The sequence below is a fragment of the Crocodylus siamensis genome, chromosome 9 (genome assembly GCF_052110815.1).
Source record: "Crocodylus siamensis isolate JL-2025a chromosome 9, ASM5211081v1, whole genome shotgun sequence".
Classification (NCBI taxonomy): domain Eukaryota; kingdom Metazoa; phylum Chordata; order Crocodylia; family Crocodylidae; genus Crocodylus; species Crocodylus siamensis.
The window spans coordinates 58988708-59014262 of NC_143403.1; the positions used below are offsets into that span (position 1 = coordinate 58988708).

Consider the following 25555-nt stretch of genomic DNA (forward strand, 5'->3'; position numbering starts at 1 on the left):
GAGCTTCTTTATTCTTTTTATACAACTTTTGCTATTTTATCTTTTTTTTCCTGTTACTCCGAAAACATTCTGGAACTAAGTGACTAAAGCATATATTTAAGCTGCCTGGCCTCTACCTTTAAAAAAAAAAAACCAAACAAACAAACAAAAAAAAACTTTTAAATTGTTTTATTCCTCGAGGCTCTTTGTGTATCTCCAAAAAAAAAAATAATAATAATAAAAAAAAATTAAACTTAAAATAAAAATAAAATAAAAATAAGAAATCAAAAAATGTAACTCCCTCCCCCCAACCCTAAAACTCTTAAAATCTTAAATATGAAACTAGTGTTTTGCTTTCTCATTAAAATACAGAAAAATGTTTGATACAATACTATGTCGTACAAATGCAGTTGAGTGTCTAGGCCCAAAGCAGGCCTCGAACAGTCCCTGAAGTTTTGAGTATTATTCGTTATTCATTATTACTGTCACAATTTGGAAAATGTTTATACTCAGTCTATGGAACACAACTCTACGCAGCTACCGGAAAAAAAGAAAAACAAAATTTCCTTTTGTACAATACTCTCGCTGTACACAGACTTTATGTCGTATTGTTTAAGTGCTGAGGGGGGGCCGGGAGGGAAACGATAATGAGGTTCCTTTAAAAATTATATAGCATTGAGTCCTGAAACTTCAAAATGTTTCTCAAGGCTTCAGAAGTAAAATTGAGGGCAGGGGGGCAAAAAACCAGACACAAGCACCCTCACCGGGAACCTTGTCAAACAAGGGGGAGCAAGTTACTGGCCCTCGAACAGGGCCTAGCTCTTAGGGCTCCCTGCACCTAGGGGCTGCTCCATGTCTTGGCTCAGTCAGTCACAGCTTGAGCTAGTTAATGGAGGGAGGATGCTGCACGCGCTCCTGCCTGGCCTGCCGTTTTGGTCTGGCAACGTGGAGCCCGGCCATCGCCAGTCCCGGCTGCGGCTGCGGGGTGGGAAGGTGCGGCAGAGGCCCCTCGGCGAACCGCAGCATGGAATGGAGACATTCACTGTAGCACCACGAAGTGAAACAGGAAAAGAAAAGAAAAAAACTGCAAAAATAAAACAAAGAAACCCAAAAGCCCCAAGACTTGGAGCCCCGTCAACAGCCGCATGCCCCTGAACAAAAAGAGCTAAAAATCCTTGTGAAACTCTGGGCTCAGGGGCTTCAAGAGCCAGTGGCAAGAGGAAACGCCACTCTGGCTGCAGCCTACGTCAGCGGGGGACTCAGCTTTAGGACCTTTGGCGGGAGGGAAGTCATGGAAGGCAGGATAAAATACCTAGGAGTGAATCTTGCACTGGTGTCCTTGGCCCTGTGAAAGCCTTCTCTGAGGAAACGGTGGGGGGCAGAGGCTTTGCTGCCCCCCCTGAAGGCTGTTTTGAGGGACGTTTTCAGGGGGCGGGGGGTTGGCAAGGGCTAGCGGGGAGAAGAATTCAATGCATTTTTAACGTGGAAATGCTAAAGACACTTAGAAAGGGCGCATCTCAGCACAACAACAAAAAAAAGGATCCTTTCTCCCCATGGGTGCCCCATGACACTCAAGTGAGAGTCCAAGAGCTAAAAAAGACAATGGCACTAGTACCACCGGGTGGTGTGAGGAGGGGAGGGTGGCTGGGTAGGCAAGCAGCCAGGATGGGGGCACGCGTGTTCCCTGTAACATGACACCAGGCCAAGGCTCAGCATGGTTTGGTTTGTATTGCATGGAGCCTGGATTCCAGTTTCCTCAGTTCATTCAAATGACCCAAAAGACTTCCTATGGACTAGTCTACCTTAACAGAAAAAACCCTATAGGAAATGAAGCTTATATTTCTTTGTTTTAGTTGAACATGCTCGCTTTTTTAAACATTTTTTTACTTTTTTTTTTTTCTTTTTTTGGTCTAAACTTAAAAAAAAAAGTTTGCTTTTTCCCCTCCCCCACCCCCACCCCCCAAAAAAAGACAAACGCAGGGTTTGGCAAACCCCACAGATAGAGAGGACAATGGTTCTGAGCGAAAAAATAAAAATAAAACAAACACAATTGTAAACCGTACTCAATTCAGAAGGGATGATTCTACTGGCTGTCAATTTTTACCACCACAGTCACAGGAGGCTTGAAATAAAATAAGCCATAGCTTTCCACAAGGTCATGCCAACAAAGTCAAGGGGCCAAGAATCGGTGGGCTAAGCTCTCTGTCTTCTCTCCTAAACCAATAGCAGCTGTTGGCTGTGATGTTTTATGCAGATGTTGCATGAACATTTTGTTCCTTAATTTTTTTTTTCTTCATTTTTCTGTCTTTTTGTGTGTGTGTTACTTTTGCTAAAAGGGAGGATATGAAACACTTTGGTTTGGGTTTTTTTCCCCCTCCCCCTTTCCCTTACCTTATTGCACTCTGGATTCTAGTAAGTTATAGCCTGCTCCACCCTCACCCTCTGTCCTGCCAGGTGTTTACACATTGACCCAGATGTGGTGGGGGAGTGGAGGGGACTTTTTTTTCCCCATAGCATCCAGATTCAATGAACAAAGCCGGAAAGGGCCCAAAAGCTTTAAGAAGTTTCCTTTTTTTTTTTTTCTTTTTTTTTTTTTAAATCTAAAAGCGACTACAGAAAACCCGGAAACATGGCGTGAGAGCCATCCTAAGCATTCAGTGGGGCCTCTGGCTTAATACTTTTCTTTGTCTTTGGCCGAGCTCTGCTTTTACATTTTCCTAGCTGACTTTTGATGGAAGGACGGGGTGGTAAAAATCCCTTAACTTTAATTTAGCATCTACTTTATACATTTACTTACAATAAGAGGAAAAAAAAAAGCCTAATCTTTCACTAACCATCTTATTGTTCTCATGAATTCAAGAGGTAGCAAAGGTAACGGGCCTGTCCATACAGACTCGCTCTTTAGTGAGGGAGGAAAGCTAAAAACATACACACGCACAAAAAATAAAATAAAAAAAAAAAATAATAAAAAAGTACCTAAGGAACTTGTAGCAAGTCCAGCCTACATCAAACCCCCTCCCCACCCCACCCCCCGAGTTAACCTCAGACCTTCCAGTTCAAACATTCACATAAACGTTACAATGGTTTTTCCTTTAATAAAACAAGTACCTCTAAGCAAAGAATATTCATACGAAACTACTAGAAAAGTAAAGACGACCCCCTGCTCACTGAAAGAAATTCCCAGGGCCATCCAAATCCCTGTTCAGTCATGGGTAAGGCTGAAGAGGTGTATGCTTGGGTAGGGACGGGGACAGGGGATGGCATGTGGTTGAGCGTGCCAAGGTTAAGGATTGAACCCAAAAAGAAACAGGAAGTGTTGCCATCTCCTTAACTGAGACACTCGACTTGGCACACACCTAGGTAGGCTGCTTTTGCCATCGCTAGCCCACGGGATAGGACGACAGCTCCCACCACCATCACGGCTTCCCACAGAATGTAAAGGGGCCGCCAACCCTGTTACAGTCAGTCCACAGCCACAGCTTCTGCACAGGTTGTACCAGAGGCAAATGCTACATGGGTTTGTAGCCACTTGGGCTACAACAAAGACTACACGTTTATTTCTTTCAGTGGCAAGAAATGCCCTTATTGAGCCTGGTTATTAACAAAACGGTCACAGAAAAGGAAAAGAGATGGTAGCCAGTGGATGACAGTTTCCACTGGCAGCCCTTGTCTGGGCAAGAAATAACACTGGGTTTAAGGGCTGTGAAGCACTGCAGAAGTGCAAAGAGAGGGCTGGGAGAGCCTGTTTCATCAGCACTGATCTGACGTCTCTCTGGGTGATGAAATCTCTCTCCATCCAAGGAGGAGGAGACCCCTCTTCTCTTACCTGGCTGGAGTCAACAGAGCAACACCCACCAAATAAGAGGCATTTCTTACCAGACCACTGACATTCAGGAAAAGAGGACGGGGGGAGGGCTGCTCTGCAAGTAGCATCAGCTCTGCTGTGGACCTCGTTTCTTTTTTAAAAAATATTAAAGCTACGTTTATTGAGGCCGCCCGTGACTGAACAGAGGAGGGGAGTTGCCCTTTTTAAGCAGCAAGTCTACAGAAAGGTAAATCACTGCGGATGGGCTCGAAGCTCATTTGTGGAGTCTTTGGCTTATGTGGGAGAGGTATGCATTCGCAGGTGGCTGATCAGATTGCGCTGCTGGGTGAACTTCCCACCACACAGTTGACATTCGTAGGGTTTTTCTCCTGAGTGGACACGCATATGCTCTGTCAGTCGGTACTGCCGGGTAAAGCGCATCCCGCATTCCTCACAAGCAAAGGGCTTGAGCCCTAAGTGGCTGCGCATGTGTCGTGTCATGGTGCCCCGCTGCGTGAACATTTTGCCGCAGATGTTGCAAGGGAAGGGCCGCGTCAGCCAGTGAGTCTTCTCATGCTGTCGCAGAGTGGCTGGATCCTTGTAGCTCTTCTCACACACCGAACACTTAAAAGGTCGGGACTCCGCGCCGTAGGGCTGGTTGGGGTTGGACAAATCCTCAGCCTCCTCCTTGCCGCCGTACGTGCCTTCCTCCTTGATGTAAAGGTCTTCCTCGGTGTGCGTCTCCACATGGGCGTTGAGCTGCTCAGAGCTGGGGAAGCCCTTTCCACAGGGGATGCAGACATACAGGTTGTCACCATAGGCAACCGGCTCAAACCCTTCCTGCCGGTAGATGTAGTTGGCACTCGTGTGCCCACCGCTCTCGCTCTCGCTCTGGCAGCTGTCATCGCTGTTCTCCTTGCCGTTCTCCACCTCCTCTTTACACTGGAACGGTAGCTCTGGGCCGTAGGCACCACCCAGGCTCCGCTCTGCTGACTTGGACAAGGGACCCATCAGGATGCCATTGGGCAGCCCGTCCCCCTCCTCTCGGTCTTTGCCCCCATCCTTGCGGTCGAAGGTGTTGTCTCTCTTGATCCACTCCTTCTTGCGAGCCGAGTGCCTGAGGCTCTTGCGCTGGCCACTCTCCGACAAGGAGTGGCTCTCCTCGCCCACATCCATGTCTATGGGTTCGCTGCTGTCTGCTGTGCTCTGGGGGACTCCGACTGCAGACTCGTCGAATGATGAGGCACTGTTGGCTGCGGGGGCTGAGGCAGATTGGGGAGAGCCATGCTGGCTTTCGCTGTGCTGCATGTCATCCTGGGAGGCTGTGGCAGGTAGCGACGGGCTTTTTTTGGACAGATCGAGGCCTAGCTCCTGGTCGCCGGTGCTCCCATTTGCACTGCCGCTGCTGCCGCTACCATTCTTGCTGGCTCCTCTGCTTAAGGAGTGAGAGTTTTCTTGGTTGGAGCTGCTAATGAAGACCTCATCGTCAGAGACCTTTCCCTTTGACAGCTCCTTTGAGTGTGAGCCCTTCATCCCCTCAGTCGACCCTGAATAACGAGTTTGGATGACCGATGCCGTGGAAAGTCTCTGGCTCCTGGCAGGTCTCCCAACACCGAGGCCGCCGGCCCTGCCAGCGAAAGATTTCCCGTTCCGTTTCAGCTTCTTTCTGCAGAGAGCTGCCAGGTCGTGCAGTTGGAGGTAGCTTGCTGCGGTGAGGAGAGCATTAAAGTTCTGTTCACCGGGCTGGTCAGTCGTTAAGAGCTTCCCAGTATAAATAAAGTCCAAGATCTGTCGGAACACGGTGGGGTTCACCATGTCCGTGTCTAGGTTAATTAGGTTGTCATGCAGGACGAGGGATTTGAAGTACATGCTGCTGGCTGCCAGGATGTTCTTGTGGGCACGAAACAGGGCATTTTCTACCACTATGATCACGTCACAGAGGAAACCTTTGGCTCGTTGCTGATTCAGCTGCAGTAGCAGTTGTTTGGCATGATTTGGCAGTTCCATCTCCACCTTCTCTTCCTTTCACCTTCGCTTTACCACCTGCAAGACAGAAGAACGGGTACTGTGAGCCCACTGTTTCTGCTTGGACCCACCTATATTTAGCATTTTTGTTTGACACTGACTTAGGCATTCCAGACCTGAAAACTGGGCTCCTGAAAAGGGGAGACAGAAGAACATTTTGCATGCAAAATCCTCAGGAGTCTTTACAGAAACCAAGGCCAAAGCCCCAACATGCTGAAAGACCCTGCCTCAAGGAGCCAAAGAAGGGAAGCCCTGGCTAGCTTGAGGCTTGACAGCTAAAAGCATTCAAGTAACAGCAGCATCACTGCCGTAACACGTAGGTTCTTTTTGAACTCTTAATCTTACAAAACAAAACTGCTCTGGGGTAAAAGCATTATTCGCAGGGCTTAATTCCATCTAAAATGCAATTTAGTTGCATTGAGGCATGAAAGGGAGAAACTTTATACCCTTAACAAAATAAAATAAAGTGTCAGGTTTGAAAATTGGCTCCTGTTCAAGTTTACATCCTGATCACTGAGGTCAACAAGGAAAAGACCAGGCTCCCTAACTAGGAACTCGGACACATTCTTCGTCCCATGCTCTTGGACAATGAAGGCCTAAGTATTGTTATCAGTTCTTTAAAGAGCTCATCTTGAAGTAGTTTCCTTGTTTCAAAAATAAAGCAAAGAAAATGAAACACGGACATATTTTAGGGTTTTGTTTAAACTAATAATAATAATTAAAAATAAATAATAATATCAAGTGCCTCATTTCATGCTGTTGCATCCTTTCACAGGACATACTCCTAACAGATGACAACATGAGAGAGATGTATATCAACTCCATCTATATGGATAGATTGCACATAGATAGATACTCATGAGTGTGAACTGTCAAGAGATCTAGTGATTTTCCAAGCATCATTAGAAATGCCTGGCAGGCACAGCATGAGACTGTGTTACATTTGTGGATTTCCCGGACACTGTGATGCCCACAATAGGTTAGGGACCCTATGTAATCACATCTCAAGTGTTTTTCATACTATGTTATCTGGTTTCACACTCTCAAAATCCACCCCTAGGCCTCAGGAAACAAACCCACTCTGCTGACATACATAGTAGCACAGGTGTGTCTTCTTCAGCCAAAAATTTGACATTCTTCTTATTAAACAAAACGGTTACTGAAGTTCAGCAGTACCCAACACATACCACGACACACTAGTCCGCAGTTAGTCTGCAAAATATCTACCATTCTCTCCCTCTGGTCATAGACTCAAGAATTGGTTCCAATTCACTTTTAAATTACGAATAAAACCACTAGTGTTTTCAACAGCTCTAATTATACTGAAACTCAATCAGTGGACTTCAGCAAAAGAACTGGCCTCCAAAACTGGTTGTAAGTGAGATGCAAAGGAAGAAAGAATTGAGCTGGATGTCTGGAGGCCATAAAACCCCACAGTGGTTCTTTTGGACAGATCTGCCAGGCTGGTCATTCTTTTTACCACCTCTGTTACTTGGGCTTATGCTACACACAATAAAAATAAGTACAAAATGATGTTGGTTAATGAAATGGCTTCATCCCAATATTGTTAAAATCAAAGCAAACCTCATGTGGACTCAATTATAGTTGTGTTAGGTGCTTTGTATCACAGTGATATATTCCCTGCAAATTTATAATAGGAAATTTTAACAATAACCACTTTTACAATGGTGCAACTGGTCCACACCAGAATCATTTAAAAGTTAAATGACTATTTAACTATACCAGTTTCAAACACACAGTTAAAATTGTCCAGGAACTGAGTGCAGATCTGCCACTGAAGTTTTGATGGAAGTAAAAGGGGGAAGAGAAGAGCTGGCACCTTCAGACCTTGCTCATGTACTGACTGCTCCAGCACAGAACTCGGACACATTCTTCATCCCAGGCAATCCAGAACTGCAAAGAGAATTTCTCCCCAGTTTGCTTTCACTAGGCCTCGTTCACACTACTGCCTGCTGCTTTTCTCTCCCACTCTGGGTCCAATGGATGTACGTGGTTTGTTGTATTATTCAAAGGGATTTCTCCTAGGAAATAGATCTAGAGCACAGTAACACTCTGGTAGCAGTGAAGAGGTTAATTTTCTCTTTTAAGCTCAGTAAGCTAGTTAACAGTTAATGTTTTTACTGCTTGAGCTTCCCATTACTACACTGAGTCCCATCAGCTTTCAAATGATGAGGCATTAGATCTGAATTATTATTCCTCTGGGTCAAGCCTTGTGTACTCAGGGAAAAAAAAAAATACTAAATGATGTAGTCAATACCAAGGCTTGAAAAATCCACTCTTCTACAAACCAGCGATGAATGGTAAGATTTCCCTAGCAAGGGTGGTGGTCCTACACCATTAATTTCTGCACCATGTACGTTTTCAATGAACAAAGTTTCTAGTCCTTATGATTGTGAGGAAAACCTGCCAGTCATAAGCCACACGACTATTTCTCCTCGAGTCTGCTGGCAGATTGCTCCAGCGCTCCTGCAGCACTAAGCAGTTTTGTCAAACAATCATTCTACCTCTGGTTAGCAGGTTGATCTGCCAACTGTGAGGCCTTTGGTAAAACTTTCTGGGCAAATTCTTTTTATTTGGACCTATGGCATAGTTAAATGGGTACACTCCATTGTTCTCTGCTTTTTCAATAACACAAAAGAACCAGAGTATATTGGTGAATCTGGCCTCTACCACGCGGGTTAACACTGTTTCTAGGGCTGGATATTTGTTAGAAAAGATGTCAGACAAGGAACACAATACAAGCCTGCACCAAGTACTCATCATGTCTTTTCTTCATCTTCCTCCACCCCCATGTGCAGTGGATGTCAGAGAAATTCGTGCCAGCATCACAAAAACCTGAAGGGACCAGGATCTCTACTGTGACACCGACAAGCCCTTTCACAATGTGGACTGGAATTAGTCATACTGGAAAGTCACAGCACACATGAAGCTTGTCTGGTTTTAATAGCTAGTTTCCGGAACTGCCGATTAAGGGGAAGAGACACCAGCACACAGGCACCAGATACCCATGTTTATCTAGCCAGCCCAGTAAAATGACTTGCTGCTGGGTCACTGAGATATGTGCATAGAGAAGGGGAGAAACATTACTTACAACATAGCCAAATAGCACCTATCTATAAGTACTCATTGCTCAAGAAGAGCAAAGTGCTCAGCTAGTCACACGGTTCTACAAACATGATGGTTGCCCTGCTTGAATATAGCATACCCCCACTCCCTGCTAAGAAGTCTAAGCTATTCTATAAATGAGAGCTGTAGGAAAGGAGGGGCAAAAGCCTCTCACCTATCCAGGCTAATAAAGAATATAGATCAGTGAGCTGAAACCCGCTTCTTTTCCAGTGTGTCATTTAGAAAGAGCAATCTGAAAGCCAAGCAGCACGCATCCACTGTGACATGCATGAATTGCAGGCGCTTGTCTGATACCAGGTACTGCAGAGAAACCAGGGCCATGGGAAAGATACTTGGTTTTGCTTCTGTCCAAATAAGTTAAGGAGGTGGCTGTGCAAGATCCTCTCAAAGTGCCTGGGTTACCCATTTTTTTTACTGCAGCACAAAAAAAAACAGCTCTACGTGCACCTGTCTGTAATGTGGGGGTGGAAGAATCAGGATTTCAGCTCTGTTAGCTTCAAGATCCTCCCTGAAGACTATAAAGTAGGGGTGGGCAAAATGCGGCCCGCCAAGCTATTCTATCTGGCCCGTGGGGCCCTTAAAAAATTTAGAAAATTAATATTTAGCTGTGCCTGGCTGCCTGGTACACAGCCCTCAATGGCTTGCGAAAACTCAGTAAGTGGCCCTCCGCCCGCAATACTTGCCCGCCCCTGCTGTAAAAGAAAATGCAACCTTCAACCTTGCTGTCATCTTTAGGTGAGAAGACAACGTGGTATAGGCTGTTTAGTGATTTCTACTTCGGTACCTCAGAGATCTCAAAGCATCAGGATTCCCGTCAGCATCAGGGATTCTAGGCAGTTACTTCCATGTGGTACTTTTATGTAGGAGCAATGGGAAACAAATGTGTTCTTAGTTACAGGGTTGTAGGTTCAAAACGAGTGGTCACTTTTCAATTCCAGGCACTGGCACAGCAACAGCAATGGCATAGCAAACTCCAAAAGAGCAAGGCAATACTTGGCCAGGACTATGCACAGAAGCCCTTTGCTGGTAGAACTGCACCAGCACGTGACAACAGCAGAGCTGTGTTGTTGCTGTTATAACTGCATCTGCATGTAGGGCTTTGCTAGCACAGATGCATCAGTGGATCTCACCTCTGACTGACACAGCTGTGCCAGCAAAACCTAGCAGCCCTGACCTGGCTTGTGCAGTGCTGAACACATCTTCATAAATCCACTGAAGATATTTATTCAGACATTAACTCCAAACATCTACTTGTCAGGGATGTACTATGAGACAAGAACAAACCGTCTTGCTCATGAGATGGGTGCAGGAATTGTCCTACAACTTCTGAGAAAGGAGAGATCACCAGTAGTCCCCAGATTGCTCCCAAACAGCAGGTATCAGTTTGGATGCAATTAGGAGTATGGGTTTTTCCCCAATAAAAGCAATGGGGAACATGACTTTACAGCCAAATCTTTGCGTACTCATTCATGTCTTTGCAAGGAGAGTGGATCTTCAAGCGCTACGTCTAAAGAACCTCCTGAAAAAGAACTTGCACTTTGCCCAGCACCAACAGGAGCCAACGTGTGCAACTAGTGTTGTATTAGGAATAACTGGAAAGGCTCCTTTTCCAGTCTTCTCACCTAGTCACTGACCCTGCAGCAGCAGCAACCTTTGGCTCACACCATTTCCAGAGCTGGGGACCTCCACAAGCTTGTCATGTGCAATAAGGGACAGAAATAAAATGGAGTAAAATGCCTGTAACGCTCCCACAGACAAGTGTCTGCCCTTGGACAGTGAGGTAAAATTCAGAGAGCATAAGTGTCACACTTCCAAGAGGCTATTCCACATAAAATAAAGCTACACTCCTTAGGAGCTGGGAGGGTCTTCACAAGCAAAGGAACCAAATGACAGAGAGCTGGTAATCAATGCATGAGGGGCATGAAGACTGTGCAGAACACAACACATGTTCTAAGAGCTCGGCTGCCTGAGAAGAAACTTAATCCTCCTTCAGTTTTGCCATCAGGACTCCAGAAAGGAAATTGGTTAAAATTAGACTGTCAGAATACATAAGGGCAGGAACAAAAGAAAAAAAAATACTGAACAGGATGAAGTCAAAAAGCCCATTACATGTTCAGGATTATTTAAAAACCTCACGGATAATTAAGTCTCTCCCGAAAAGTAACTGCAAATGAGACTGTAGCGTGTCATCTCTGCAACCTCTGGCAGGAGACACTATTTGAACTTGCTGCTGAGTTTTAGACTGGTGTGTTTTCAAACACTGTGTATATTTTAAAATCTAACATCGTTGCAAAGAAAAATCCATCAAAAGGCAGGTCTAAGGAATCCCTCATTTCATTTAGAGAGCTCCTGGGTGGGAAGAAGGTTGGGCACTGAGAGACAGAATAGGCAGCCACTCTCAGACAGATCAAATCTAACAGGGATTGGAAACCACGCATCAAAGCAGCTGCTATAACCGCAAGTATTTTAATAAACAAAAGGAAAAGGTGGTACTGTACTTTGCTTGCGTAGGCACTTATTCTCCCCAGCTGCCACACTGCACAGCAGTGAATGTGAACAGGATTTTTCTTCTCTGAACGGGAAGAATCTTCCCTTCAATGGTCTCGAGCTGTAGCAGAGGTTAGAGAATAGGAGGAACTTCCTGACTGACGGTGGTCAAACACTGGAACAGGCTACCTAGAGAAGTTGTGGAATCTCCATCCCGGGAAATTTTGAAGAGCAGGCTGGACAGACACTTGGCTGGACTGATCCTGCCTTGAGCAGGGGACTGGACGAGATGACTTTGTGAGATCCCTTCCAGCCCTACTTTTCTACAATCCTACTGCCTTCTCCCCCCAACAAATTTTCTTGGGCTCCTCTAGCCCTAACAGACAGAAAAATGTGCCCGGTCTCCCAACTACCACTGAACCCCTTCAAAGTCCAAGGGTAAATCATTTCACCTCCCCGAGCCTCGGTCTTCCTTTCTGTATCAGAGGCTGAGAATACCTACCACTTCCTAAAGCATCTTGTGTAAAAAGAGCCTTGCAAGGGCATCACCACTGTTCTGCAACTCATTTCACACTTTTCCTTGGTGCAGAGAGGCTATTTGCATTGCAGGAACACTGTTAACATGGTTATTTTCCATTTGCGTTTGGGCTGTGCTGTGGGCAATGTGGGCTCTTACAGACCAGTGATGCTCCACAAAGCCCCAAGGAGGGTAACCAAGCACACTCCACAAGGTCAAGAGTGGCAATACTAGCTCTAGTGATCACTGTTATCAGGGACTGTCCCCCAGCTCCCTGAACACAGGTCAAGTGGGGCTGGAATCAGGAGCACCAGGTAATATTTTTCCTATTCTCTCTTCTGAGAAAGAGAAAGAGCAGGTGGGGGAAGGAAAGAAGGTGTGTGTGGGGGGCAGGGAAGTATCAACCCACTCCAGACGGAGGGGGTCAAACAGCACTGGATGCTGTACCCTTTTTTCACACATGGAGACTCTCGCACATCTCATAATCTTGCAGACCAGCCGTGCAAGCTGCAGAGTAGCAGAGGTGGGCAAAGCAGGAGGGAAGTGGCATGCACTGCAGGGAGGAGGGGGGTGGGCAGGGAGAGAAGGGAGGACTGCCATACCTCCTCAGATCAGTAAGGTCAGCTGTGGGGGAGCAAGTGGTCTGTGACTGGTCTGCCAAGTTGCAATTAGTGCCAGGCAAAACTGTCCCTCACCAAGGAAAGCATCTTTACTCACTAAAGCAATGCCGGAGAACCACTGCAGAGTTGGGTGCAACTGGCTCTTGACCCCAGTAGGCCCCACGTTGCCATTTTTGGCTGCAGTTTCTAGACATTCAGTGTTTGGGCAAAACGTGCTCAGCAGTGAGGGGGTACCTGGCCTCTCACCCTTGAAAGGGGAGAAGGGGTAAGAAAAATCAAAGCCATCCAAGGTTTCCTCCTGCCCCCTACCCAAATGACACTAAATAGAGCCCAATATAGCCACTCCCTTCTCTGATGCATGGCAGATTGCGCAGGAGAGGAGAAAAATTCAAGGGAGCCCTGCATTCTTCACAGCTTTGCTCTAAGGCAAGTACGTGCAGATAACACCACGGGAGCAAAGGGAATCCCAACTAAGGCAAGGCTGCAGCAAAGCAGGGGCACCTTGCTACATCTTGAGACTATGAGCATTAGAATGCAGGTTAACCACTTTGTTGCCGCTTACCATGCCAGGTACATTGGGCTAAAGGCACCTCCATCCAGTGCTGCCCGACGTGCCAGGTACATCCCATGATGTTCCATTGAAATCACAACAGGCCATCAATAGAACGTGGCTGCACAGATGCTGAATGAAGAACCAGCAGGGACGCTGTTAAATGCAATTAAAAAACTGCCATCAAAATTGAAACGTACATTTTAAACGGCTGCCTAATTCAAAAGGGAACTGCTTCTAGGGATAACCCCCCTCAGGCTGCTGAGCCGCCCGGAGCAGGGGCAGCCAAAAGTCCTGGGGAACCCCTTGTAAACCTCCTGGGCCATCTTCCCTGGCAGTCTCCTTTGACAGCAATCCAAGAAATCTGCAGGCACGGGCCAGAGCGTCAGACGGGAACAAAACCCCCCTCCAGAATCCTGTGCCCAGCTTCGTGCTGCCCACGGGCAGAGAACTAGCCATTAACGACTGCTGGGAAGGGCAGTGCTTCTACGTGGGGAAAAGCTTCATGCTGCAGCCTTCAGAGTCCCACCTTCTGCACAAACCTTTGTGCATGGCCCTATTAAAAGCTACCACAGCCTCCCTCCCATCTTCCCCCTGAAATCCTTCTACCATAGAGATGCCATGGCCGTAAGCCAGCCCCGTTTCCTGTGGGTTACATACATGTATGGGCGGGGGAGGGCTGGGGGTGAGAATTTTACTATTCCAGGTGGGGGGTTGGGAAAGCCAGTTGTAATGCAGCTGTACTGGCTCCTCAGGACTCTCCCCGTTCCTCGGTGGCGGACGCTTAAGTAGATCCGTGGTGAATTAGTGTGGCACAAGCATTATGACACCAAACAGTGCTGTGTATTAAACATGCAATTCCACCCAGCCCTGCCCCACAGAAAAAGTCTGCTCTCTCCTCATCTTAAGCCAATGTTACACAGATGCTCCAGGCTTGTCAAACCTAGCATCTCCCCTTCAACATGCAGCCTCCTCCCTTGGGAATCACCATAATCAACTAAGGAAGGATTACTGAGGAGGATAATCCTGCAGATGAGATGTTAAATACAGGTCCCTTTCGAGGACTGTTTGGAAAAAAGATTGCTGCTCCTTGTGAAATCATGTAAGGAATTAGAACAAAAAAAGGGTTTGCTTCCAACTGGAGGGGAGCCCACAAGGCACTTCTGATGCTGTGAAGATGATCAGTCACTGTCAGATCAACACAATTATACAATGAGGAGCCTGGGGTACAAGGCAAGGTTGTGGCAAAGCGCTCTTCCCTCCCCACCAGCCATCGTGGGCTGAACTCTCTTGTAGCATCCCCTCCCCCCCGGCTCCCCGACTGTCCCTGGGCACCCGTGGCCCCGACCAATGATCCAGCGTGGCGTGTGAAGGAGGACAAGGTAAAACTCAGGGAAACAGGATGGTTTGAAACTGCCCACAGGGCATTTGTCTTTGGGCCCACACCCACAAGCTATGTCCAGTGCATAGTTCAAGGGGTTGGTTGATATTTCACCATCTTCTCAGCAAAAGGAGAACCTGCAAGCTGCGTAGCCTGTTCAAGAGGAAATAAAACCCCCACAACTGCATAGCATCACAAGAACTGGGGACAATGCGGTTCTGTTCCCTCCTTACCAAGCAAAACATTTGCATAACTCTAGTCCCTTTTGCCTGCTCTGTGTGCGTTCATCTGGCAAGAGAGGTAAAGATCTTCTGAACACTTTCAAGCTAAGTTTAAAAGAGTGGGATCCCAGTCACCATTTCATCCTCCCCTCACCCCACTACCCACCCCAAAAAGGCAAAACACCTTTAAAGGGAATTGATAATAAACGAGGACAGTGAACCTGCAGCTCTGCACTTCCTTCTCGACGATGAGACAGAACCGCAGAGGAATGGTTCTTCAGGGTGCCTGGGCATCTGCTAGCTGCTGGGTTCAAGCCCAAAAAACAGAGAATGAGCAGAACCACTCCCCACCTGGATTTTCACAGTTTAGTAACTGAATCCCTTCCAGGCTGAACTAACAGGCCTTTTGTATTGAGGCTGGCCTGTTTTGACTGCTGTAGGCTAAAGATTTAAATCTTGTAAATAAAATAAAGAGGTGAAATTTAAGCATGTGCTTTCTTACTGACCCCATCTCAGCTGAGCCAAGAACAGCATTTCCTTCAGCCGGTTTAAACAGATCACTGTCAGCTTGAACAGGCCAAACCAGACTGCTAGTTTAGGCACAAGGGTTCAAGCCTGAGTGAGCTGGAGCCCCTCTGTCTCTCTCCCTAATAAACTAAGATCCAGGCGGTGGGTCTTGCACATCATACTGTCTACATATGCCAGTGTCTTAACTCTGTGAAACATCTGGCAGCACCCAGGTTGCAAGGGGTATCAAAGGGTGCGTGAAACTATTTCTAGACTCAGAGGCAGCAACTCCAATGCCAATTTACACACAGATTACAGCAATTAGCTCCTAGCCGCTGGGAAAGGAGTAGCTCTTCCCCATGGTTTCTGTTGTAGAAGGAAAAAGCAGGCAATACAGACAATTCAAAACTGCTTCCACAAAGGACTTGCCCACTGACACAGCACCCACTTCCCACTAAAGCCAGGTCTCCTACCAGGTTCCCTTCTTGCCGCTGTACAACTCTTATACTGGACACCTTGGGTTCTGCTGCCCACATAATTGATCTTTTCACTTTCCAAACCCTTTCAGTGGGAAAAGAAGGATGCTGGGGAAGGGTTCTCCGAACGGCAGGGCTGCAATCAAGTGGTGGCGAGACCTTACCAGTATCTGCAGGGCATGGACAACCCTTGGGACACAGTAGTATGGTGAAACCAAAAATCACTGCCACAGATACCAGGTGTTCTTGCAGCCTACGGCAGGGGACTGAACAAGCCCATTCATTTGAGACCACTACACCCAGAAGCAGGGCTCACCATGGGCCACACCTGACACACCCACCTGCTGGGTCCCTTTGGCATGCAAAATTCATCTAGCTTTTGAAAGGTAATGAGCTGTGGATCCAGGATACCTAGATAAAGGATTTGCACTTGAGGATAAAACAGAGTTCCCTATTAGGATTTTTTTAAGGGCTAATGCATGGCTTGGAGAGAGGAAAGGCTTCTGAACCTAGGGTGTGGCACCAGATTGGGGCTGTTGCACAGATCAAGTGAACTAGTCAAAACTGTCCTCACCAACCCCACCAGCTCCATGCCATGGTTCACCTGGGTGTAGGGCAATGTTTCTCAACCTGAGGGTGGTGACCCAAAAGTGGGTCACAAGAATACATAAAAGGGTCACAAGCAAACTTAAAAAAAATGGATCAAACTTTAAAAATGGATTCTCCTATAAAAGGAGAAAAATGTGGGAAATAGGGCTTTTCCCTTGCAGGTGGGCAGAGTTCCTGCCTGGGAAGGGCTATTTGGGGTTCCCCATGCCCCACACATCAGGGGCCTGGGGATGAGCGGTAGTGACTTGGGAGTGAGGGGCACTGGGTCAGGACTGGCCATCAATGTTTACAAATGGGTCCTCATAAAAAAAGGTGGAAAACACTGGTGTGGACGGTGTATAGGAGCTCTGTGCTTACCTGGACCAGTGGCCTACAAGAGGCAGAGAAGTCCAGGAGACTTTTTGCCCACTGGTGGGCATATAGTTTCAATATGCTACGCTGGTATCTCAGAGCTACAAGAATAAGCGCAACACCTCCTCAGCTTAAAAGGCTAAAGCTGAAATCCAAAATCTTGAGACAAACACACGTTTCCCCTCGAATAATCCTCTTAGGTACGGAAAGCGGCAAGAATAGCATCGAATGCGGAGGCCAGCGAGTGCAGCACCAGCAGCAGCAGGAGCAGCCGGCCTGCCCAACCGCTGCTGGATCACACAAATCAGTGACTGGGCTCTGCTGCCATGAACTTTCAACCAAGAAAGCTACATTCTTTGACACCAGCAATCCAGCCCCAAGCCCCTCCCCACACCATCTGCCCTTTCCAACAAATGCCGAAGGAAAACACAGCAATTTCCATAGAATTCAAGACAATGGGCAGCAGTGAATCCAAGCACCCTTTTAAAGGGAGGCAGATGGAAACAGGGCTGCAGATGAAGTCAGAGATACAGTCTGATTAGGAATATGAACCAGTACAGGTGCATTTCTCAAATCATACAAAGATTAACGGTCCTTGCTCAGTATTAAGTCTTACCCAATCTGCAAGCAGTTATTGCAAGCAAAACGGCTCTGAATGCTCGGCTGTTCTAGTTTAAAGTTACATCTCACAGCCAATCGCACATATGCATGTACCTCCTGCAGAAACGAACAGGTAGTCAGATGCAGGAAAGGGGCAAACGCTATCACTATGCCAAGAGAGGTGCTCTAAGAGATTTTTAGCCAACCTGGCTGCACGCTATTTAATTGTCAAGAGATGAAAAGGAAGGTTGTTTTGTATCCCTGTCCTACAGTGGGTAGGTACGAACGCCCTATCTTATTCTTCAGAGTTTTCCAGGCTGTGTACCCTGACAAACTTCATAACCCTATCTCAGCAATCTCATCTACTCTATCACTTACATTGGTGAAAACTCTCATGAAGCATTCACTACATGTCTAAAAAAGAGTCAACAAGGGCTCAGAGGACTAGGAGAATAGGGCAGGATTTGGAAAAAGGTTCTCCTAAGGATCCTGTTTGTTTCCTTCCTAGAAGCCCCTGGGTTCAGCATCGTTTCTGGTGGTGTCAGAAGGGAGTGGTCCACCTAGCTGTAACTGCAAGCAGGGGAACATAACACCAGTACAGGGACTGCATTACAATTCTGTACTGAGGCAGCAATGGGATCATTAGGGAACCTGGCTTCATGGTAAAAACTTGGACAGAAGACATTATTCACTACTACATCATAAATACTGGAGAATGCAGAAGTTCTTGTCATAGAAAGAAACAGCATTTTGCTATGTCACTTCTACCATTTTTCCTTTGACCTAGAAGTCATTGTACTACCTCATCAGTAGCTGTATGTTTTTCCGCTCTGTATCTCCATAGCAAAATATGAATATGATGCCTTTGCTGCTGATGTTAATTAGAACGTTCTTTCCAAATATCATGTGTGCTACACACATGCAAGAGTCTGTGCCAACCACTGGCCACGTACTCAGCTCCCAGTAGCTTTCAACAGCTCTAAGGCACTCCAACTTCCAAGTGGACAACTGTAGCCTTTGCCTTGGAAAGTGAAAGAAAGAATTGTCTTCAGCTTCTTCCTACAAGGTTCTTGTCCACAGTATCTTTCAAACCAACTGCTGTTGAAGGATATGGTCCTGGCTGCACCCAAAACTAAGCATTTGCTGTAGCTCTGGCATTCTTCTCCTGATGCTCTGCCCTCCACCCCTCCAAATTCTCCTTAAATGGCCATTTGCAACAGTCATCAAAGTGTCAGCCACAGTCAGGATGACAGAAACAAGAGGAGGATGCCAGAGAGCCATTCAGAAAGGAAATGTCAGATTTAGGTTTAAAAAAAAAAAAAAAATTGTGGTTGCAAGATTAACACCAAGAGGTGACAAGAAAATACTCATCTCTCACCCAAGGGGGTGAAATCAAAAGAAAATTGGAAGAGTGAGGTGACATTTGTGTGAAAATGTGTAGACTGATCCTCAAACAAGATCATGCTTCACACACTTGTTTTCTCTTTCGCTCCATAGTAAGTTTTTACTCACTTTTGGAAAGTCTTCATAATGCTACTCTTGTCCCCAGACCCACCGCTGCTTCCTGTTATCTCCTGGAACTCTAGAAACTGCTCATGTGTCCCTGACTGCTCATTGTGTCCCCCATGTTCATCTAGGACTTTAGACTTTCTTGAATGCCAGTGCTTCAAGGAGGCCATTCTACATATACTTCCAAGCAATGCTCTGGCCACTATTAATATGCAACACTGTACAAAACCAGTGCAGTGGTACATAAGACACAGGCATGAACCATGGAACACCTCAGGTTCTCTCACCAGGTGGACTGCAACATCAGCAGGGATAATGAAAAGCAACGAGTGAGGTCATGTGGTACAGAAAACTTTAGTATCATTTGAAGCAAGAAAAGTCTCAGTCCCGCAGTCCCTACACACCAGTACATCACAAGGTTGAGTATCCTCCCACAGTCTCTCAAAACAAAAAATAAATACACACCTTCATCACCAATATGTTTTGTATTCCTAGAAAACGTAAGGAATGCATTGCCAAAATTTTACTTTGCATTAGGGTCCACTACCCAAAAGTTTAGCAATCTTGAATTAGGTTGCGTTTGCGTTTACTGTATCTTTACGCTGCATGCTTCTCAAGGCAAGATCTCACTGGCATCTTTTGTGGAGCAGTATATATGCATGCACAGGACTGTCCTCCCCAAGCATCAATTCTAGTGAATCCACTCAGTGTCTCTTATATGAAACACTGCCAGGAGACAACACAATACTGTAGTAAACTAATACCACTTACAATGTGTTAAAATTGCTGCACCACTGTTTATTTTATCCAGCTTCTCTCTGCTTCTATTTATAAAGATCTGCTTGTTGCATCAGAAGTCACCCGCTAAAGTACCAGCAGGAAATAGCTGTGGTGGCCAACACAAAATAACACTGGGCAAGGGTCTTAAAACTGTTGTTTTAAAAACACAACTCAAAACATCCAAACTGGGATGGCCAAAGCAAAGTCCCTGAATACAAAAAGGCATCTTTTCAGAGTCACAAGTAAGAACCAGCACTAATAAAATCATTTATAAGTACACGTGTAACTCTGACCTTTTCCTATCAGCCCACAAAATTAAAGGATCCTCAGAGCAAGGAACACATCTTACTCCGCGATGAGCAGGGAACTTCGTTTTCTCTGATAAAAAATAAATAAATAAACAAACAAATAAATAAATGGGGGGGGGGAATCACTAATTTTCAGATTTAAAGAAGTAACCTAAAATCCACATTTTTCTCCGATTAAAATGAAACACCACTAATATATGGATATATGCATAGTGGTATTTCATTTTGATCATGGAAAAATGTGGATTTTGGGTCACTTTTTTAATTCGATACTTGGGATTTGTTTTGTTTAATCAGAGAAAACCAGGATCCCTGCTGATGAGCATCATCTAAGTTTACAGAGAGCACCGTATAAGTGATAGTAAGTCATCATCCCTGAGGTGCTGACATGCTGGCTGTACTATTGCTCCCTCTGGTCTGTGCTCTCAGCCGTACTGCTGTAAACGATGTGCTGAGCTGGCTTATTCTAACAAGCAGCTCCGTTTTTATTTTAAAGATGATCTGGAAAATTTCCTCTGCTGGACATCTGCTTGTATTTACACTATAGAAATTAATGTTTTAACAGGGAGATGATTGTGATGAGGGTGATTAAAAGACTGTGGGAGATCCCTTTTTCCTCAACCTAATACAGTCTAATTTGCCAGCATGCACCTGTGCACCACTAATGATTCATTTACCAAGCATTTGTGTCTGTCTAGGCATTTGCTCCATGCCGAGCACCAGGTCTCTGAACATACCACTTGCCAGTTGCTTCACAGAATCTGGAAAGCCAAATTCTTCATTTACACCACATGAGAACCTGACCTTGAGACCGCAGAACCAGAGTCTACAGCACAGCAAGGGCGGACGCTCAGGTTGTCTTTTAGGGGCCCGACTTCCTAGGTGTTTAAACTTTTCACTTCTGCATGTTCTGAGAGTGAGATCAAATGCTGCTGAGATTCAAGCATTGCCCAAAAGAGCTCCAAAAGCAACCCTGCAAAATCCCAATTGCCTCAGGGGAGCTATTCTTTTTCTTTTCCTGGAAAGGCAAGCAAGACATAGGGCCAGCAATTTTTCAATTAAGGCAGGCAAGTCTATTTTGTGCCTGGACTTGGTAAGTTTTCATGATCATTTTGTTTGGCTGGTTTAAAGCATCTTCTCTGGGTTCCAAAACAATCAACCTGAAGGCTCTGGGCAATTAGCAGAATCACAATTCCCATGATCATCTGTAGGTATTTTGTTAATAACCCTAGCTATTTAAGGCACATTAAATAGTTCAAAAGCCATTTTTCTTCAGTTACCACTTGTGCAAACTCCAACTTGAACTGTCTATTCCTTTGCCCATGAAAGAAGTTTTGAAGAGCATAGCAGAATTAATCTCTGCAGTCCTTCAGGCTGCTTTACCACTCTCTCACGTGGGGAGAAGGGAAAATAAAATGCTATTTATAGAGGGTAACCTGGGAAGGACCAGCAGGTACTGGAAGAGCAACCACGAGGAGTAAAGTTGTGACAATGCTGAATCTAATAAGAAGTGCATGTGGACCAAGTCTTTGTGCCAAGGAAAATGCTGAGAACATGCAGGATGTAAAACCACTTTCAAGCCTTAAGCTTGACTGGCAGGTTTCCTAGACACTCCAATAAGAATTCACTCACGGAGGCATTTTTAAAAACTGCAGCAGAAGTTAAAAAACTAAACGTCTATTTAAAAGACCATTAGATCACTTCCTACAGAGCCCCTTCCCACTTTAAAGGGTTCAGCCAGATGGCCTGAAACTTCAGTTCCATGAATGTAGAGAAGTACTTGATCCCAGCAGGTCAACAGTCGTACAAGGATGGACCCAAATCTGGCCTGGAGAGAGCAGCAGAGACAAAAAGTTCCATCAACAACAGCCTTAAACACCAATGCTGCATCTCAGAGGAAAAATTTTGATGCAGCTTTGCCATTTCCACCTGAGCCAAAATTTTGATACAGCATTACCCCCAGGCTCCCAAAGGGAGGCAGGAGTGACCCTAGTAAGAAAGTCTTTGGGCTAAAACTTCACTCCTGGCACTGTGCCCTCTTAGACACCTGCAGCCACTATTCAACTACCTTCAAATTGTAGACCCTTGGCTAAAGAGCATTCAGTCTCATACAAACCACACCAACATGGCCGAGATGCTTCTTAAGATCAGTATATACCACCATGCACATTCATTGGCTATCTTGTCTGACACATGCACACAGAAACTAAAGCACAGAGAGCTGGCTATACTAGGGAGGACACCAGTTTTGTTTAACCCTTGGGTAACTGATTTGATTTGATACCACTGGTATCCTCCCTCCCTGGTGTAGCCAGTTAAATAGTGCTCCATGTCTTTCAACTTCGGTTGGGCATGTGCCAGGGGCAACAAGACAGCCAGTTCACTGGGCCCGGGCAGAGGCATTGAAAGAATCCTTTTTTAAATACACGGCACAAACCAAGGTCAGCCATTTTTAATAACTGGGATAGCAGCAACATATAGACCATATCCTTTGGGTGTGGGGGAGAGGGTATGTCAATCCTATAACTGTTGCAAAAGGTGATGAACATCTCCATTTCTGACTGCTGTAATGCTAATATACTACTCCTGTAGACTTTAGACAACAAGTATGAGCATAAACCAGAATCCTAGAGTACTTATTTCACACAGTTCTTTCAAACATACTCCTTGAATACTAAGGCTTTCCCAACAGGGTCAATGAGAGCTGTTCCAAGGTACATAATACATGGCCCCTCCTCATCTTACACAAGGGAGAAATCCAAAGCAGGCATTTTAAAATGATGGTCATTCTAATTTTTCATCAACCTGATTGAATACTTCCCAGCTGCACATCAGAAAAACTGGCTCAAGTTGCAATACTCCTAATACACACGTTTGTTTACAAATGGACAAGGTGTTTTGGCACAGCTCCTGCATCTTTGGAAGAAGTTGGTTTTGACATGTTGGGAAAGGACTTGAACTTCAAATGGGAAGCAATTAAATGAACACATCTGAAAACATGAAACAAACACCAGCCTACATTTGTTTTCATTTCCTTATCTTCGGCTGCCGGTCTACGGTTAGCATTTTTAATTTTCTGTGTCACTGCAAACTCCCTAATGATTGTACTGTGCCTAGCAAATAGGCTTCCTTCCTCCCCGCTATATTCCTGGTATTTCTAAAAGGAAGAATTCAATATGGCTCTAATTTCTTTAGCTTGTTCTCCACGTACCACCACCACCACCACGGGCAGCCACAGAAGTCTGCACAGTGCTAGGAGAAGGTTTACCAGTTGCTTCTGCTCCTGATGTCAGAGCCAACAACGGACCATGGACAACATTTGATGGTCGCCTTCCCCAACCCTCACCTCCCAAAAAAGCTCTAGTGTTGTAAAAAACACATATTTAGTAACAAAATGGTGGAACTGCTGAGGAAGAATGTCCTGCACTGGAAAGCTTGTCTAACTCTATTCCAGCTCCATAGCTGATCCAATGAAAGGTATCACCCTAAGAATCCTTGCCTGTGTGAAAATGAAGACAGCTTTATGATTTGGAAGAATATAAGTCTTTCCGTTGGATTTTCATGTTTTAGTCTCAGAGGTGCTCCTGACAGTCTCATACCAGTAGGGCTTTTATACATATCAGATATATTTTTGTATCTTATTCCCATTTTTTAACAGAAAACTTGAATAATAAAAGAAAGACATGGGCCCAAACCAGAAACACACCCAAACTTTGGGGAGAAGGAAATCCCAATTTGGATGTTAATGTTACATTTGGAACCATTTGCTGCTAAGAAACAAAACTTAATTTGAAACCCCAGCAATTCGGTGCCAGGATATTTAGAGATACTCAGATTTCTGGGTCTAAATCCACACAAAGTAGGCTTCCTTCTAGCTCTGCAATCACAAGACAATGCCAAAGGGGGCTGGCATTCTCCTGATGCTTTCCATCTCATGAAAGATAAGCATTTTACATGGGCAAACACCCCAGGCTATCAGGTGATCTTGCCAGCACTCAGCCACAGGAGGCAGAAATAGCTTGCAAGAATTAAGCATTACAGGAATTCAAACCTGAATCCTTAGGCAGCCTTCATGGATCAGCTCAAAGCCAAAGGAGAGGATGCTGATTCTCTTCCTTTTTAAAATTAATTTTCCTAGAGAGTAGAGAAATTTGTCTTCCCATTAAAAAAAAAAAAAAGGAAAATTATGGAAGAACTCAGTGATAGGATTCACCCAAAAATAATGTGAATGGAAAAACGAAATATGTTAAAAGAAAAGCTCCACAAAATCCAAACCCCTTCAAGACGCAGGGTTTGGTCCCCCTGCTGTGCCTACACATTCTGACTCGCGTTGGAGAGGCTGAATCTGAAGAATCCAGCATAAAAGACCTGGCAAACACTGTGCCTGATAAGAAACAGTTCAGAAAAAAAATAAATCATTATAATTACATTGAGATAATTAGAATAGTCACAAAAGTTCCCCTTGGATACAAGTCAGCATGTGGGAGTGAGGGATTAAGATCAAGTATTCACAGCGTTTCCCAGTCAGATGCTGCAATATCAAAGCCTGCATACTAAGGTGTACCGGTGTTTCTTGGAGGGACAGCACAGTAGCTGATGCTGCAAGCAACATAATTTGTACATGTGCATGCATCTCCCTTGCCTTTCCACAGGGTATGCAGTTTTTTGTTTTTGTTTTTTGGGGGGTGGTTCCCCCTTTTTGTGATCTAGTTCAGTGCTCATAAAAGTGAAGCATTAACAGCCACATCCAGGCAAACTCTGTTCCAACTCTGCTCTGACAAGGTCTCAAGCCCGAATTAAATGTGAAATTCTCTTTGGCATTGTTCATCCAAGTACAGCAAGCAGGAAACACCAGTTCTACCAGGGTCCGCAGTCACCAAAAAGAGGGGCAGAAAGGTCATGTGTTATATTACCTCCTCTTTTAAATGACAGAAACAGAGGAAAGGTCAGTCTTGGAGTACATTAAGCATGAGCCCTCTGGAGCCATGAGACTACAGGCCTGAATGTCAGGCAGTTGATCTGTATTGGAAAATGATAGGACATAACAGAACTACTGCATGAGCTGCCATCCCAGGCCCCAGACATGAATGGTGCCCCATAGGTAAGGGAGCCCAAGTACGCTGCCTTTGCTTCACAGCTCAGGAAAACAAGCCACAAGAAGCAGTGATGTGCTGAAAGTTGCACTGGAGAGTTCAAGGACTGTCGAAGTTCTCCCCAGTACAAAAGAAACGTCTACCTGAGAGGAGAGCTTTGACAATCTTTGAACTCTCCTCTGCCTGACAAAGGGTGTTTGGACCCAAAAGCTTGCAAAGAAAGAATTTTTTTTGGCTGCCATTTTGTTGGTGTAATAAAACATGTCACCTTTAGCCCCAGAGTTTTGTCTGCCTCTTCTTTTTAGACCAACATGGCTACAAGCTATATCCCTGAAAGTTGCACTGGGACATTGTGACAGAGACTGACATAAAATCTCATTTCCCCGAGCTCCAGTCCTGCACCTCAAGTACCCACCAATTCTTCTTCTCATGGAAGGAACTTGCGCTCTTTCATGCAGTTTGGGTCTACAATCCCTCTCTTTTGTAACGCTGATGAAAGGAGGAAAGAGAGGAAATGATGGTGAAGAAATGGAGAGTTGACCGGGGGGGGAGGGACTTCAGTGCTATGTGGTGTATGTGGGATGGGGAGC

General features: G+C 45.4%; 1 protein-coding gene across 13 annotated transcripts in view; it reads right to left on the reverse strand.

The window, feature by feature from the left end:
- Positions 1 to 587: 587 nt before the first annotated feature.
- HIC2 (HIC ZBTB transcriptional repressor 2) overlaps positions 588 to 25555 on the reverse strand; it is a 107162-nt gene continuing 82194 nt past the window's right edge. For 10 of the 13 annotated variants that reach the window (XM_090063706.1, XM_090063716.1, XM_090063714.1 and 7 more), the window contains 2 exons: positions 13143 to 13286; positions 588 to 5827 (listed from right to left, as the gene is read on the reverse strand). In XM_090063706.1, the coding sequence (XP_089919832.1) occupies positions 4079 to 5791 (1713 nt within the window). In that variant the 5' untranslated portion in view covers positions 5792 to 5827; positions 13143 to 13286 and the 3' untranslated portion in view covers positions 588 to 4078. The remainder of the gene's footprint in view (positions 5828 to 13142; positions 13287 to 25555) is intronic. The other 3 variants (XM_090063718.1, XM_090063715.1, XM_090063717.1) reach the window with 1 other exon arrangement.